The sequence below is a fragment of the Thecamonas trahens genome, assembly GCF_000142905.1.
Source record: "Thecamonas trahens ATCC 50062 unplaced genomic scaffold supercont1.72, whole genome shotgun sequence".
Taxonomy (NCBI): domain Eukaryota; order Apusomonadida; family Apusomonadidae; genus Thecamonas; species Thecamonas trahens.
The window spans coordinates 95,181-111,538 of NW_013657608.1; the positions used below are offsets into that span (position 1 = coordinate 95,181).

General features: G+C 64.5%; 7 protein-coding genes across 7 annotated transcripts in view; 3 read left to right on the top strand and 4 right to left on the bottom strand.

Annotated features, from left to right (window-relative positions):
• Window positions 1-965, top strand: part of AMSG_11226 (uncharacterized protein) — a gene marked incomplete at its 5' end in the record, with an annotated part of 1,899 nt that extends 934 nt beyond the window's left edge. The window contains one exon of the mRNA XM_013897420.1: window positions 16-965. Coding sequence (XP_013752874.1) covers window positions 16-938 — 923 coding nt within the window. The 3' untranslated portion in view covers window positions 939-965. The remainder of the gene's footprint in view (window positions 1-15) is intronic.
• On the bottom strand, window positions 810-7,192 carry AMSG_11227 (uncharacterized protein; the record flags this gene model as incomplete). Its single annotated transcript, XM_013897421.1, has 2 exons — window positions 810-7,000; window positions 7,167-7,192. The coding sequence occupies 2 exons, from the start codon at window positions 7,190-7,192 to the stop codon at window positions 970-972; spliced, it is 6,057 nt and encodes a 2,018-aa protein (XP_013752875.1). The 3' UTR covers window positions 810-969.
• A 237-nt stretch (window positions 7,193-7,429) lies between these two features.
• AMSG_11228 (uncharacterized protein) lies at window positions 7,430-8,179 on the top strand (the record flags this gene model as incomplete). Its single annotated transcript, XM_013897422.1, has 1 exon — window positions 7,430-8,179. The coding sequence occupies one exon, from the start codon at window positions 7,430-7,432 to the stop codon at window positions 8,177-8,179; it is 750 nt and encodes a 249-aa protein (XP_013752876.1).
• Window positions 8,180-8,296: 117 nt separating this feature from the next.
• On the bottom strand, window positions 8,297-10,365 carry AMSG_11229 (rab family protein; the record flags this gene model as incomplete). The annotated part of the gene is made up of 2 exons (XM_013897423.1): window positions 8,297-8,436; window positions 8,478-10,365. 2 exons carry the CDS (start codon window positions 10,363-10,365, stop codon window positions 8,297-8,299), a joined length of 2,028 nt encoding a protein of 675 aa, XP_013752877.1.
• Window positions 10,366-11,653: 1,288 nt separating this feature from the next.
• Window positions 11,654-13,148, top strand: AMSG_11231 (gamma-enolase; the record flags this gene model as incomplete). Its single annotated transcript, XM_013897424.1, has 2 exons — window positions 11,654-11,693; window positions 11,791-13,148. 2 exons carry the CDS (start codon window positions 11,654-11,656, stop codon window positions 13,146-13,148), a joined length of 1,398 nt encoding a protein of 465 aa, XP_013752878.1.
• Window positions 13,149-13,226: 78 nt separating this feature from the next.
• AMSG_11232 (uncharacterized protein) lies at window positions 13,227-15,438 on the bottom strand (the record flags this gene model as incomplete). The annotated part of the gene is made up of 2 exons (XM_013897425.1): window positions 13,227-13,269; window positions 13,325-15,438. 2 exons carry the CDS (start codon window positions 15,436-15,438, stop codon window positions 13,227-13,229), a joined length of 2,157 nt encoding a protein of 718 aa, XP_013752879.1.
• A 331-nt stretch (window positions 15,439-15,769) lies between these two features.
• On the bottom strand, window positions 15,770-16,272 carry AMSG_11233 (uncharacterized protein; the record flags this gene model as incomplete). Its single annotated transcript, XM_013897426.1, has 1 exon — window positions 15,770-16,272. A coding segment is annotated over one exon (420 nt), but the record flags the coding sequence as incomplete, so codon positions are not given.
• Between the last annotated feature and the right edge of the window lie 86 nt (window positions 16,273-16,358).

The following is a 16,358-nucleotide window of genomic DNA, read 5'->3' on the forward strand; positions in this document are numbered from 1 at the left end:
TCTCCCTCCCTGCAGTGTCTTCGTCCAACTCGGGCGACAACAACGAGGTCAAGGAGGCGACAAAGACGGGGGATATGCCACCGCAGGCGCAGGTCGGTGCAGGTACCGGTGGCGCGGCTTGGGGCGAGTCTTCAGGCTCGGGCTCGGACACCAAGGACGCGTGGGACGACTCGTCGAGCGACGGTGAGGGCGAGGGCAAGAGCGGCGCTGACAAGAGCAAGACGAGCTCGGCGCCGGCGTACGGTCGAGTCGGCGGGAAGAAGAAGGGCAAGAACGCGCTGGGGAAGAAGGGCAAGAAGGGCAAGGGCAAGGGCGACAAGAAGAAGAAGGAGTACGGCACTGTCGATCTGCCCGACTACGACCCGCACGCGGTCGGCAACGAGGGCATGGGCATCGGGGCAGAGGGCGACGACGAAGACGGATTTGGCTTCGCCAAGCGCGCAGATGCCATCGCCGCCGAAAAGGCCCGCCGCCGCCAGCTCGAGGAGGAGTCCGACTTTGCCCACACCCTCGACACTTTTGCTGGCGTCGTCGCCGCCGGCCCCGTCGAGACGGTGTACAAGGAGGTCGAGACCGGCGTCGGGCCCGACTCCATTGACGCCATGAAGCCGTCGTCTGTCACCGACTTTAACGACTTTGCCGCTCGTGTCGCCGACAAGCTCACAGAGTTTAGCTCGTCCACCCACTACCTCGTCTGCATGGAGAAGCTCATCCGCTCCGCCACCGGCGACATGAAGGTTGCAGACATCCGCTCGCTCTCGCGCACCCTCAACGCCATCGCCAACGAGAAGCAGAAGGAGGACAAGAAGTCTGCCAAGAAGGCCAAGAAGAAGAAGGGCGGCGTCGCCCTCAAGATGCGCGCCAACAAGACCACCTCGGACTTTATGGACGACCCCTACATGGGCGACGACGGCGGCGACGACGACTTTTTCATGTAAGCAATGAAATCCTGCCACGTAGCGCAAGCCCTCACCCCTGCTCCATCATCGACGCAAACAGCGGGTTGCGCGGCACAGGCGACGGCATAGCCTGGACCTGCCCACCGCCGCCCACACTGGCGTCTCCGGTCATCACAATCGAGCCCGGTGTCGCCAGCGCCGCCGTGTCAAACGCGGAGCCGTACGCAGCAGACTCCATGCCACCACCCGCCGAGCCGCCAAACGACGCCACCGCTGACGAGCCCGACGAGCCACCCGGTGAGTCGGCCACGCCGATCGTGTGCATCGCTCCGCCGCCGTTGCCGTTGATCGTGTGCAGCTCCGTGTCCGTCGTCATCCGGCCCTCGGCCTCGGCCTGCGTGTACTTGTCGTCGACCACCGCCGCGTCGCCGGCAACCCGGAACTGGCCTGACTCGTAAAACTCGTCCTCGGCCTCAGCCTCAGACTTGCGCATTAGCCACAGGTCGATGCCGTTGCCCACGAAAATCGCCAGCGTGTTGACCACAATCGCCGTCACCACCACAATCCCGCGGAAGACTCCGTCCTCGATCGTTCCGCCCTCGAGCACTGCTGCGCACGAGCCGAGACACACCATCGCAAGAATGTTGTGGAACCTAGAGAGGTACGGCTGCAAAAGACAGAGCTGGAGGAACGACGCCCCCAGCACCACTAGCGCCGCATCCGCCTTGGACACTGCCGAGTAGAAAAAGGTGCTCATCGCTACAACGCCAAACTTGCGGAGCATGATAAACGTCTCAAAGTAGTACTGCTGCTCCTGGAACCGCGCCACAAGGAACCCGTATCGGAGCTGGAACACAATGAGTCCCATCGCCGCGTCCTCCTGCGCAGCCGCGTTCCGTTTGTACAGCAGCATGAAAATGCCCAGTGGGATCGCTAGGCAGTACAAGCCGAAAAAGAGGACCGCAAACGGAAAGACTGCCCAGTACGAGCTGGTGAAGCACGTCCGCGACGGTGCCACATCCAGCGCCCACCTTCCGTCGGAACCCTTGTTGCATCCAAAGTACGACATGCACATCCCGGTCAGCGGCAGATACAGCAGTACAAGAAGCTGATAGAACGACCGCACCATCGCGTCCTTCAGCGCCTCCACTGTCAGCGGCTCGCTCGCCTCGCCATCTTCATCCATGTTGCATCCCGACGCTTCGTAGCGCGCCACAGCTGCTGCCTCGCGCTGCCCGCCCCGCTTGCGGATGTACACATACCACAGCGAGCCCACAACGCCAAACGGAATGCAGAACATGACCGGAAGGAGCATCGTGCCCCACCACTTGAGCATATACACGTCCACTCCCTCAGACGCGCACTCGGGTGCCGCAAGATCAAAGTTGAGGTTGAGGAACGAAATCGCAGAAAACCACGCGTTCGCAAACTCGCCCCAGTCCAGCGCAATCCGCCCGTAGATCGCAGAGATCTGCAGCGAGTTGAGCCCAATCATCGCCGCCGCAAACCGGTAGCTCAGTGCCTTGCGCGTGTTGAAGTAGATGAGCGCAAAGACAAGCACAAACGCGAGTACAATCATCGCAATAAGCACAAACGCAGTCGTGTTGGCACACTTGTGGCACTTGTCGCTCAGCTTGTAGTACCCGCTCGCACAGTCGGCACACAGCTGCGCATCGTACCCGACGCTGCACCGCCCATCTCCCGCGCACGCCTCGGCCAGCTTGCAACTCACAAACACCCCGCCCTCACCAGGGTAGAACCCAGGCTGCGCGTACGGCGGCTTGAGCTTTCCGTCGCACACTCCGCCCTCGGGGCACGCCACACACGCCACGTCCACCTTTCCTTGCGGCGAGTAAAAGCCCGGCGAGCATGTGCAAGGCAGGTCAATCCGCCCATCCGGCGTCACGTCTGTTGTGTTGAGCGCAGACAAGTCGCGCTCGGTCCCGGCCGGGCATGAGTCACAGCTCGTCGCCCCATTGCCAAAGTTGGATGCGCCGTCGTCGCACGACACGCACGGCGCGATCGAGACATCTGCAGAATAGGTACCCTCCAAACAAATCCCGCACACAATTGGCGCTCCGTCGAGCGACCGTCGCCCGAATCCAGGCACGCATGCAGAGATGTTTGCCCGCAGCACGCCCACAGGACTCACACGCGCAGGCGACACCGTTGCGTGGACTGTCACCTGTGGCGCGCCCTCGAGAACGCCGCCGCCAAGGCCTTCCACGGTCACGTCCACAAACGAGACTACAGATGAGCTCTCCATCGGCTTGGCCCGGTCGCCACCAGAGAGCTGGAAACCCGTCGCTGGTGTCACAAGATCGAGCTGCACCGTAATCCCCGGGTCGATCACCGCCTGTCCAAACACGTCCACCGGCGAGATCCGAGCAGCATTGCCGAGCTCGAGGCCTGACGACCGCGTCAGCACCGGCGACTCGGCGCTGCCCGACGATGTCCACTCGAGGACGTGCGGCGGCGACGCAAGCACTTGCCCATACAGCGCGCCGCCGCCAGAAAACGTGCCAAACACCTCGTCGACGCTCCTAAACGTCCCGGACGCCGGATCGTACAACTTGAGCCACGGGAGTGCGCTCGGTATAAGCCGCGCTGTGGCTCCTGCCGCCAGCGAGCCGGGCGGGAGGCAGGCAAAGACCGCACCGCCACCCACACTCGCCGAGTTGCCCGACACATCCAGCGACGATCCCCGCACGTCCGCAAACTCGACAGGCACTGAGCACACAAGTAGTGCTCCACCAAGCACAGCAACGTTACTCCGCAACGCAGAGCCAGTCCCGACAATCCGCGTCATCCCGCTCACTCCCGACGCCGCCACGCCCTCGGCTACAAGCGACGACGCTGTCGCGCCCGCAGGCACCGTGTCCGGCACAGCAAGCACCGCAAGCCCGCCGCCGTATCCGGCGGCATTCGACTCGATCACCGTCGTGTTCAGCTCACTGCTCACACGTGTGCCAACAAGCAGTACGCCACCGCCGGCTGCAGAGGCAGAGTTGCCGGCCACGCGGCAGTCAACCAGGACCACCTCGCAGGATGACGCCGCAATACACGAGACCGTCAGCCCGCCGCCAGATCCGGTCCCGCCTGCAGAGTTGCCTGAAAGCGTCACCCGGGTAAGCGCCACCCGCGCTGTCCCCGCCGCGTTGGTTTGCAACAGGATGCCGCCACCAGACCCACCTGTCGCAGCGTTGCCGGTCAGCACCACGTCCTCCATCTCGATGGCCACATTCGAGCCGACCGCCGCAACGCCGCCGCCGCCGCTACTAGCCACGTTGTTCTCAAATCTGCTCCGCCGCGCCACCAGGCTCCCGCCGCTCTCTACCAGCACGCCGCCGCCGTGCCCGCGGTTGAGCTGGAACACTGCACCGGTGATCGGAACGGCCGATCCGTCACGGACCACCACATCCTCCATTACCAACGTCGAGCCACTGCCGGTCACACGGATGCCGGCCGGCCCGCTGGGTGAGCCCTTGGTCGCCCGAGCTCCGATGATCGTCATGTTGCGAAGCGTAACGACGGCGCCCTCGCGGACATCAAACAACCCGCCGCCGGTCCCAAGCCGGCAGTCAATCGTCGCTCCGTTGCCGTCAATCACCATCGACTTGTACAGCGGGTACGGGCCGGCGTCAAAGCACCCGTACAGCGCAGCATTAGGAGGGAGAACAATCATGTCGGAAGCACACCCCGAGGCGAGACCGATAAAGTACGTCAGTCGTGCCAGCGTCGACCCGAGCGTCGCTGGCGTCAGCGTCATCGTCTTGGGCGAGACCGCGTCAAGCACTCGGAACAGCGTTGTGCCTGGGAACCACCCAAGAGTTCCCAGATACTCAGCCACACCGTCAACAGCACCGTCCTGGTTAAAGTCTACCCCAGTCGAGAGCGAAATCTGAAACGAGCCCGAAGAGACAGCCTGCGTCGCGAATGTACCATCACCGACACCCTGGAAAAAGCCAAGGAACCCGGGCTCAAACCGCCCGCGGTACACAATGTCGTCGTTGCCATCACCGTCGTAGTCGGTCACAATCATGCCGACGTCATAGTCTCTGGCCACAATGGAGGAAAAGTTGGTCCGCCCCGCGTTTGACGGGTCAAACACGGCATTGCCGTAGTTTTCCAGCAGCACAAAGCCAGCGTCGATCCCAGCACATGCAATGTCGAGATCGCCGTCCTTGTCGGCGTCAATGAGCGCAATAGCGTAGACAAAAGCCACAGGCTGCGCCGCTGTCGAAGCAGCCACAGAGAGGCCCGCCGTAAACCCGCCCGACGAAGAGCCAAGATAGATGTGGACCGCCCCAGTCGTCTTGTCGGCCGTCACAATGTCCGGCCACTCGTCGCTGTTCATCGGCGCCACTTCAAACTCGGCCAACTGCACAAAGGTGTCAATCACGGTCCGCGCCGAGAACCCAATTGTCCCGTTGTCCCACTCCACAAACAAGTTTCGGACAAAGAACAGCTCGGTCGCCGACGAGCCGACAAGATCTACGTCAGCGTCGGTGTCGATGTCGACCGGCGCAACAACGCTGACCGCCAGGCCAGGCGAGTACAGTGCAGTCCCGGTCCATCCAGACGCCACAACCGCCGCAAACGAGCCGGAGCCGGCGTTGATCCCGTACACCACCCTGTTGAGCGAGGGCGAGACCGCAAGGATGTCAATGTCGCCGTCGAGATCCAGATCGGCCGCCGCCGCCCGGCTTACTCCTGCGAACGTCGTGTCGAGCGCCCGTGCCGTAAAGGTGCCGCCCACGCCATCAGTGTTCTCGATCCACTTGACCGTGTTGGTCGAGTCAGTCGTGACAAGGTAGTCCTGATCGCCGTCGCCGTCAAAGTCATGCGACTCCATCGTCTCGGGCGTCTCGCTCGCAATGTCGAGCAATGTGTTGCCCAGCACATCGATCGGCGAGTTGCGCGCAAAGAGCACCTTGTCTTGCGCCCGGTCGGCCACCGCAACGTCGAGCTGTCCGTCCACGTTAAAGTCGAACAGCGCGAGCGTCTGGCACCCGTCGCACTTGGCAATCGTCCGCGGCGTGGCCCACATGTTCTCCACCGAGCCGACGCCACCGTTGTAGTTGTTCGGCACCCACGCTGCAATGTTGTTTCCCTGGGCCGCAATTGCAATGTCCAGATCTCCGTCAGCATCAATATCACCAACCACGACCTGCACCGGCGTGTCAAAGTACGTGGTGCTGATGATCCGCGGTGCATCCCACGTCGTACCTGTCGCGCTGCCTCCGCGAATCCAGAGCACCGCGTTGTCCTCACTTGTCACCACCACGTCTTCAAAGGTGTCGCCGTCAAAGTCGGCTACCGCAAGCGAGGTCGACTTGTCAAGGAGCGCCACGTTGGACGCCACCGGCTGGACTCCGTCCTCAAACCCGCTTCCCGTATTCTTCAGCCAGTACACGTTGTTCGGCGCGGAATGGTGGGTTGCCACCACGAGGTCAAAGTCTGTGTCGCCGTCGATGTCCACCGCTGCCATCGCCCCCGGCCTGTCGAGCAGCGCCGGGGACGCAATGATCGAAACTCCGGCCGCAAACGTGTCGACGGCCGTCTGCTCAAAGTAGATGATCGTCGGCGTTCCTGCGTCCTGGTCGACCACCGCAATGTCGCCAAGCGTGTTGCCGGTAAAATCGGCCATGATGAGAAAGGTGAACCGGCCATACGACGAGGCACCCGGTGGAACCACCTCAACTCGGACGAACGCTCCTCCGGTGTTGCGGTAAAAGTCGACCGCAGCGTCGGACGGCGAGTCGGACGCCGCCGCCAGATCGAGCAGACCCTCGCCGCCCGAGTCAAAGCCAGCCAGAAAGTCGGGGAGCACAAACCGGCCGGTCGAGATGGTGATGGCCGACGACCAACCAAACGAGTCGGTGTTACGGAACCAGACCAGATTGCCTGAAGTGCCCGAGATGACCGCCACGTCCTCAAATGGGTCGGCGTCGATAAAGCCCGTCACAAGCTTGTTGCCCTGGTCGACAAGGCCAATTTGGGTCAGCGTCGCTGGCACTGGCTCGCAGGAAATGGCGACACCAGCAACAGGCGGGAGGAGGGTGACAAGCGCCACCGCAGCCACCACAGCCACAACAGCGCTTCCCATCCACAAGCCACAATCACGCATGCTGTCGAAACCTCTCAGTTGTTGCACGGAGAAGTACGTTGTACAAATGGTGTGAAAGTGGGATGTATGCCGTCACCCCCGCCGCCTTCCCCTCCCTTCCCCTAGTCGGGAACGCTTTCGTGTTCGCGCGACTGCACCTAAAAAAATAGACAAGCTTCACCATTACTCACAAAGTCCCGGTGGCATACCCACGTAATCCAAAACTTTTTTACTGACAGCGCGCGCAAATAATTTTCACCAATGCCGTTTCATCGCCTCGTGCGGGCAATTATTCTTTGCAAAGGCAGCCACGAGGTGGTTGAGCGTGTGTCGGGGGGAGCAGGCAAGTGCAAGTGCAAGAGCACACCACGCCACTACAACTACCCAGCTCCCGTCAACAGTATCTGTTACTGTCAAGTGCATGAGCGCGTCCCCAGAGCGGAAGCGCGAGCGTGAGCGTGAGGCTGCGCTCGCGCGTGAGCGTGAGGCGTACATTCTGCGGCTGCAGGACCGGCTCTCATTGGCTGAGGCCAAGGCCGCCCGTGTGACTGCACATGCCGAGAAGGAGTCACAAGCGCTCAAGGCACGCGTGGCCGAGCTGGAGGCCCGGCTCGACGAGCGGCAGTATGCGCAGCGGCTGGAGGTCCGCCGGCTGGTTTCCGAGCGTATGGCCGAAGTCACCGCCGCATTCGAGGCCGAGCGGGTCGGCGGTGCTGTCGAGGGTCGGCTGCGCGAGGCCAATGTCCGGCTACGCCGCAAGGTCCGCGAGCTGGAAAACGCCATCGAGGTCCAGAGCAAGCACATCGTCGAGCTGACTCGCGAGCGTGACGACGCCACCAAGCGCATCTCCCGCACTCTTGTCGGTTATGACATGACCTTTGGCACCTACACCACCTTCACTACTCTGCCGGAGCTTCCTGTCGGGGGCGGGCAGAACGGCTCAAGCCCCGACCTTGCCGCCAGCCCCGCCCATCCGTTGGCCTCCGACTCGTCGAGTGGCAATGCTGCCGCAATAAGCTCGTCTGATGTTGTCCGCCGACGCCATCCGTCGTCGAGCCCTTCACGCTCGCCGGTCCGCGGCCGACTTCGGCCTCATCCGCGGAGCCTGCCGTCCGTCCACGACAACGCCCACTCTCCGCAACACAATCCCAACGACTCGTTCGAGTTTTGACTATGCAACACCGCCGCGAAATGACGCTTCCGTGCAAAGCCTGGAGCCGATGCGGTAGGGCTTCCCTCTCCCCAAACTCAATGAACAGTTGCTCATGCCCATTTCGGCCGGAATACCTCAGTCCGGCGGCGGGCAGTGGGGCCCCGCCCGCGCCCGCGCCCGCGCCCGCGCCCTCGCCCGCCCACGCGTCCGCGTCCGCGGCTCGACCCGCGGCGCGCGGGCACAATCCTGGGCATTGACGCAGGCCCGCCGAGTGCCTGCGCTACGCTGCTCGGTCTGCTCCTCTGCCCGTGCGTACTCGCCTTGTCGTCCCCCACTGCTTGCGCGTACGCCATCGCCCTCTCTAGCCTCCGTCGCGCAGACGACGGTCGTGCCCGCGGCCCCCCGCGCCGCGGTGAAGGTCCCGCCGACGTCGGTCGCGGTCGTGGCGGCGGCGACGGGACCGGAGCCGGCGCCACAACCGGGGCTGCTGCTTCGCTCGCCTCGAGCGCGAGTAGATCAACGTCGCCCACTCGAAGGCCTGCGACGACGTCGTCGAAACGTGCCGCAAAGTTGCCGAGCGACACAGTCATGTCGTCCAGCAGCATCTGCGTCTCGAGCGCTGTCATCTCGGCCACCGCGTCGGGCGGCGGCGCGTCGGCGGCCTCCATCTCGGGCCTTGCGGCCGCGACCTCATTGCCGTTGTCCTCATCCGCGCTCTTGGCTCGTGTTCCGCTCGCCACTCCAGACTCTTCGGGCTCAGCACGCTCTGCTAGCACAACAACCTCCGCAGATGCTCGAGCCTCGGGCGCCTTCAGTGGCGAGTCCGAGAGTCCGAGGCTGGCCGACGGAAACGCAAATCGCCGCGCGGCCATCGGGTCGACCTGGAAGCCCGGCATGTAGTCGGACTTGATGTTGTACTTGGCCTTGAGCGCCGCCATCTCCTCCTCGCTTAGCTCGTAGAGCGGTTCCTCTTGCGCTACCACCGCCACGGGCTCGGGACCGACACCTGCGTCGCGAGTGATCGGCGCCAGAGGGCGAGCTGCCGCTGCCGCCGCTGCAATCGAGTCGGCCACCATAAGATTCACGTACTCCAGCGAGGGCAAGAGGGTGATGATCTCGGCAAAGAGCATCGCCGACGGTTCGCCGACAAACAGAGGCGTGTCGCGGGCGTCGAGCTCCACCAGCTCCGGGCAGCCGGTTGCAAGTGGCGCAAAGGCGCTCGTCGCCGCGATCTGGCATCCACTCACATCGAGCGACTGCAGAACAGGCGCCGTGCTTGCCAGCGGCCCGACGTCGGCCAGCGGGTTGTCCGCCACCGAAAGCTGCAAGAGTGCAGGAAGCCGTGGGAGCCGGGCGAGGGTGTCGATGCCTGTCGCCGACACGTCCAGGCTCGACAGCTGCGTCAGCTTGGCAAGCGCCGAGAGCCAGCGAGAGCCGCCGAGCTGGGCATTGCCCGACACGTCGAGCTGGGTCAGCCCGCTCAGATGGGCAATAGGCGCAAGATGCGCCACCTCGTTGCGAGCAACGTTGAGCGAGGTCAGCGCTGTTGCCTTGGCCAGTGGCTCGAGCGAGGTCAGAGCGTTGCTGGCCGCGTTGAGCTCGACTAGCCCGCGCGCCTTCTCGATGCCACGCAGCGAGTTGAGCGCGTTGCCGGCCACGTCGAGCCACTTGAGGTGGACGAGCGAGCCAAGCGGATGCAGCGACGGGATACCGTTGGACGCCAGCGACAGCCGCTTCAGCGCCCGGCACGACTCGATGCCGCCGAGATGGGCCAAGTTGTTGGCGTGCGCTGCCAGCGAGGTCAGCGACGCCGGGAGCCAGTTGCCGAGCTCGGCTAGAAAGTTGCACGAGACGTCGAGCGCCGTCACGCTACCGCCCAGCTCGCCAGCAGCGCTGAGCTCGCGCCCGACCGCTGTCAGCCCAGCCGCCGCCAGGTCCAGCCGCCCCGTCTTCTTTGTTTGCGACTCGGCCATCCGTTCCTCCAGCACCTCGCGGGTCAGCGGCATCGGCCGTCCTCCTCCACCTGCGTCGCCATCAGAAACCTCGTCCGGCCCCTTGCCAAGCCCCTGGCTCGCCTCGCCGTCGCCGTCGCCACTGCCGTGTGCCGCTCGAGCGGCTGGTCGGTCTTGCGTCTCCCACAACCCCTCGGTGTGGAGCCGCAGCGCCAGCACCTCGGCCACCATGTCGGTCAGATCAGCGCTCATGGCTGGCGTGGCGTAGTTTGGTCTTGTCGTGGCCTTGGTGTGGAGTCTTGCCGCTTTGGCACACTTGGTCGCACGCTTGGCCTCTTGCGCCCGCCGCCGCCGTCGTCTGGCGCCAAACTCTGCCCACCATTCGCCGTCCACCACCACCACCCGTCGCCTGTCACCTTACGTTCCCCACACCCTTCTCCTTCCACCGATCATGCCCCGAGTCACCTCGCGCAGACGCAAGGCCTTTGTCGGGCCAAACAGAACAAAGGCGTACCCGTCGTCACCTCCCCGACGCGCATCGGCACGTTCCAAGGCCAAGGCTACGGAGGTTACGCCATCAAAGCAGCAGCCCGCGCTCGCGACTGATCAACTCGCCGGCGATCGTGACCGCGATCGCGAGCGCGAGCGCGACAGCAGCACGCCACCCTCCATCGACCCTGAAGCGCCAGCCGCCTTCACACCGCCACCAGTCGTACCGCCTACACTTTGTCGTGCAACATTGGGCTCGGCAAGCGGGACTCTCAACCAGGGCGCCTCTCCGGGCCAGGATCCACTCTCGCCACGAGCTGCACCCTCGTCACCACCGCCGAAAAAGGCCGTCACTGACGACCTTTTGCCGACATCCCTCTCCCTCACGCCGCACGCTGCCCTTGACTCGGTGGAAGCTGGCTCACAAGCCTCGCCAGTCCTTGGTTCGCAGGAAGTTCTGATTGTTCACTCGGACCAGCCAAACACTGCGCCTGATCCCCCTGCGCTGCCAGCGCCGCCAGACACTCCAGCGCGCAAGCGGACGCGCGCCGATCGATCACCGTCGCCGTCGCGCGCCGCCAGCCGCAGTCCGGCCAAGAGCAAGGCCAGCAGCAACGACGAGGCGCGACCCGCCAAGCGCCGCAGTGCTGGAACCAGCCTCCCACCATCGCCTCATCCCGCACCCGCGCTCGTTCTGGAACCTCCTTCCGAGCCCGCTCTCGAATCAGGTCACGACGTGACCGGTGCCATCGCGGCGGCGCTTCGCGACCAAGCTGCCTTCATCGTCACCATCCAGACCAAGGTCCGCATGCTCACTCGGATCCTCGCCTCATACAAGCACCACCTCCGCCAGGCCAAAGCTTGACCAGTCAAGCCGCCCAAAAGCAACGTGCTGCGTAGAGCGACATGCTGCGGCGACATGCGGCACGACCACAGGTTTGTGCGGGGCCAAACGCGACCTGCACCGACCGCCACGTCGTGCCACCTCCACTACGCTCCCCCTCACCCCTCTTCCAGCTGCTTCCAGCTAACAACACTCTCTCTGCACACCATGTCTGCCACCAACGCCCACCCTGCTCCCCCTGCTGTCGGTACGCCGCCGCCCACGCCCGTACCCGTGCCTTCCTCTCCTTCCCCTCCCCCCCCCCCCCCTCCCCCATCACCCGCACTCACCAAAACCTGGCACAGGCGAGCCTGCCAGCAAGAAGGCCAAGCTGCTGCTGCCGTCGGACCACACTGTGCATGGCATCCATGCGCGGGAGATCCTGGACTCGCGCGGAAACCCGACGGTGGAGGTCGAGGTGACGACTGTGGCCGGGACGTTCCGTGCGGCGGTGCCGTCTGGGGCGTCGACAGGCGTGTACGAGGCGCTCGAGCTGCGCGATGGCGATGCGGCGCGGTACCGCGGCAAGGGTGTGCTCAAGGCCGTGGCTAACGTCAACAACGACATTGCTGCGGCGCTGGTCGGTTCGGCGGCGGTCGATGTCCGTGCACAGAGCGCGGTTGACGGCCTCCTCCTCGAGCTCGACGGGACGCCGAACAAGGCCAAGCTCGGCGCCAACGCTATCCTCGGCGTCTCGCTGGCGGTGGCCAAGGCCGGCGCTGCGCACTGCGGCGTCCCGCTCTACCGCCACATCGCCAACCTTGCTGGCAACGAGGCAGTGACGCTCCCGTGCCCGGCGTTCAACGTCATCAACGGCGGCTCGCACGCCGGCAACAAGCTCGCCATGCAAGAGTTTATGATCCTTCCTGTCGGCGCCTCGTCGTTCTCCGAGGCGCTCCGCATGGGTGCCGAGGTCTACCATGCCCTGGCCAAGGTGATCAAGGCCAAGTACGGCCACGACGCCACCAACGTCGGCGACGAGGGCGGCTTTGCGCCCAACATCCTCGACAACAAGGAAGGCCTCGAGCTCCTGACCTCGGCCATCGAGGCTGCCGGCTACACCGGCGCTATCAAGATCGGCATGGACGTTGCCGCCTCGGAGTTTTACAAGGACGGCAAGTACGACCTCGACTTTAAGAACGCCGAGTCGGACCCGGCCGAGTGGCTGACCGGCGCCCAGCTCGGTGCGCTCTACAACGAGTTTGCCGCCGAGTACCCCATTGTCTCGATCGAGGACCCGTTCGACCAGGACGACTGGGCCTCGTGGAGCGCCATGACCGCCGGGGCCGCCTACCAGGTTGTCGGCGACGACCTGACCGTCACAAACGTCGATCGCATCGCCACCGCCGTCGCCGACAAGGCTTGCAACTGCCTCCTGCTCAAGGTCAACCAGATCGGCTCAGTCACTGAGTCCATCGCCGCCTGCAACAAGGCCCGCGAGGCCGGCTGGGGTGTCATGGTCTCCCACCGCTCCGGCGAGACCGAGGACACCTTTATTGCCGATCTGGTCGTCGGCCTCGGCACCGGCCAGATCAAGACCGGCGCCCCATGCCGCTCCGAGCGCACCGCAAAGTACAATCAGCTCCTTCGCATTGAGGAGGAGCTCGGCGCCGATGCCGTCTACGCCAAGGGTGCGGGCATCACCGGCTTTGCGCAGCAGTAACAACCTCCCTTCACCCCTTGCTACTCGCAAGGATCTTGATGTACGCCGCCGGCACAATGCCCTCCTCGCCAGCTGCGTTCATGGCGTAGTACCAGTCCGGGTCCGAATCCTTGTCGAGAACCTCGATCTGCTCTCCCTCGGCCACCCGCAGCTCGTCTTCGTCGTCGCCGGCATACGGGTAGAGAGCCACGGCTGGGTACACCTCGTCGCCGTCTTCGCTGTTATATTCACCGTCGTCGCCGTCGTCGCCACCGTCGTCGGCCTCATTGCCGTTCTCAGCGACAGTCTCAGCGACGGTCTCCAGCCCCGCCTCGGCCCCCTCGGCCCCCTCGTCTGCCTCGGCCTCTCTCTCTTCCTCTCCCTCGGCCTCTTCCGCGGCATCGGCATCGGCCTGGTTGTTGCCGTCACTGACAGGCTGGGCATCGACTTGGCCGTGTTCCTCGGTCTGAGCCTCGTCGACTCCTCCGCTGCCACCCTCGTCGTCGTCACTATCCGAGGAGAGCAGGTCAAGAGCGGCAAGGGCGGCGGCGGCGGCGGCGACAACCTCGGGCTCGGCAGCGACGTCGGGTGCATGGCTGATCGACGTGTCCTCGACGAGCTCGACATAGGTGATGGGAACGAGGCCGGTCGAGTCGCCGAGCTTGACCGAGTACCATTCGGGATCGGCCTCGAGGTCAACAACCGACATGCGGTCGCCGGCCTTGAACGAGAGCTCCTCGCTGTCGACGGCGTCGTAGTCGTAGAGGGCGGTGACCCAAAGGAGCTTGAGCGAGGGCAGAACCGCCGGCTCGCGGCCGAGTTCGCGCTCGAGCCACCGCATCTGGTCGGTGAGCTGATTGGTGAGGAGCTCGGCCGAGTCGAGCGCCGCCTTGGTCTCACGATGCTCGTCTGAATCCTCATCATGGGTGGCGAGGAGCGCCGAGGTGGCCTTTGCGTGGTTCACCGTCAGCGTCAGTGCCTCGAGCGTCGGCCCAACGAGCGCCTCGAGGCTGGGCCAGTCGTACGATGGCCGCTCCGAGATTGGGACGAGGGCAGCGCCGGTGTCCGAGCGCACCGCCTTGGCGCGGCGGGCCTTGCGCTTGGAAAAGAGCGAGAATTTGCGCTTCTTCTTGCCGCTGGCCTTGAGCTTGGTCGCCTTGGCGCGGACCGCGACCGGCGGTTTGGTTGCCTCTGTGCACGAGGCCGTGTCCAGGAGGGCGGTGACCCAGGCGTCGCGCTCGGCGGCGCTTGGCGCCTGCAGCCAGTACGTCGGCTGGTTCTTGTGCGCGATGAAGAACGTGTGGTCGCGCTTGGCCTTGGCCCCAACCCCGACCGACCAGCCGAGCGCCACAAACGACTCCAGCAAGTGGCCAAACTCGGAGCAGTAGATGTAGACCACGCAGTCATGGAGGACGCAGTACTGCGGCTCCCACGACTTTTTGCTCATCCGCCGCTCGAGGTAGCCTGCGAGCACCGGATCGCCGAGTTGACTCGGCACGTCGTTCTTTGGCTCGTCCGGATCGACCTCGCATCCGCTCTCCACAAGCACCTCGGTCCACCGCTCCAGCTGCGCCTCGGACGCGGCTTGCAGCCAGATGGTGTCCGTCATAGGCTTGGCAAGGTAAAAGGTGAACGGCCGCGGGGCATGGAACGGATATCCGCGCCGCCCCACTGTCCGCGAGATGACCACGTGCGAGGCCTTGGTCGACCCGCCCTTGACGTGGAGGACGTGGAAGACGCCGCCGGCCACCACACAGTATCGCTCGGCCCACCCGCCCGATGCTGATCCAATCTTGAGGTAGCCGGCGTGAGCGACAGTGACGCCGTCAAAGTCGACCCCATGCCGGTTGAGAACTCCGATGGCAGCGACCATGGACTCGACCAGCTCGTTGTCATCGATCCCGCGCCCGCGGAGCGTCTCGTCGTCGGCTCGCAGCAGCTCGTTCCATGTCATGCCCGCCAGCTTCTCGCCCAACTCGGCCCATCCGTGATCGTCGAGCCAGCCAGCCACCCGCGTGGCATCGTCCAGATCCTCATCGGCCGCCGCAGCAAATGCCGTAGTTGCCGCTGCCGCCGACGCCGAGCTAAGCGAGAGCACCCTTGTCCGCTTTGGCGAAGCCGCCGTTGCCGCCACTCGAAGCGGATGCAGAGTCAGTAGACCAGCACCACCAGCAGCAGCAGCAGTAGTAGTAGTTGTAGCAGCAGCAGCAGCAGCAGCAGCTTGACTCGCCTCAGCCACCTTATCTCCCACCCCAGCATCACGTAGAACACGCTCCAGCAGAGCAATGCGTTCATCGCGCTCGACCACCATGGCCTCCAGCTGACTCACTCTCTCCCTCAGCACATTGTCCTCATTCTCTTTCGGTCGTCCTTCATCTTGCCTCAGGTTCGGTGGAATCGATGGAAGCTTGCGTTTGCCCTTCTGCGAGGGGAGGGGGGGGGGGGGGCTTACTGCGGACATGGCAGGTGTGGTGGGTTGAAGGGAGAGGAAGAGATGTGGGAATGAGAGAGGTGGTTTTGATGGTCGGGGGTCGGTGGTTGGTGTGTATTGGGGGGGGGGGGGGGTCGTGGTGCGGTGCGGTGTGCGTGGCAACGGTACTCAGGCGCATCTGCAACAACGAGTATCAATGGTATCAATGGGTTGGGAATACAATTTTTTCTTCGGCAGAATTCACGTGGATGAACAGAGCGGGGATGCGGGGAGGGGAGGAAGGAGGAGGGGGGGTTAGCCACGGATAGGGTCCGGAGTGGCGCAGATGGCATGGAGACGGGCAAGGGCAGCACCGTCCTGGGCGTGGTTGAGAGCGCTGTTGAGCGAGCGGACGTGGCGGAGGTGGAGGGTGTAGCCCGAGGCGGCAATGCGCTCGGCAAAGGCGACACCGTCGTCAAGGCGCTTGGCCTTGGCGAGGGCGTGGACGACGGCAGTGAGGGTCTCGTAGGCCGGGCGCGGTGCGGACGAGTCGGCGGCAGCGGCGTCCAGAAGCGCCTTGCCGATCTCGTGAGCGTCGTCTGCACGGCGGGCAGCGACGTACATGGCGACGAGGAGCTTGTGCGAAACCGCGTCAGGCTGCAGGCCGACGAGCGGGGCCGGGAGCGGCGGGACCGAGGCTGCGGCCGACGGTGCGGCGCGGACAGGTGCTCCGGGCTCGTCGCCGTACAACGAGGTGTAGAGGGCGCGGGCACGGTTGAGGAGGAGTGAACGGGTGTAGACCGAGAGGTAAGCGTTGGCCG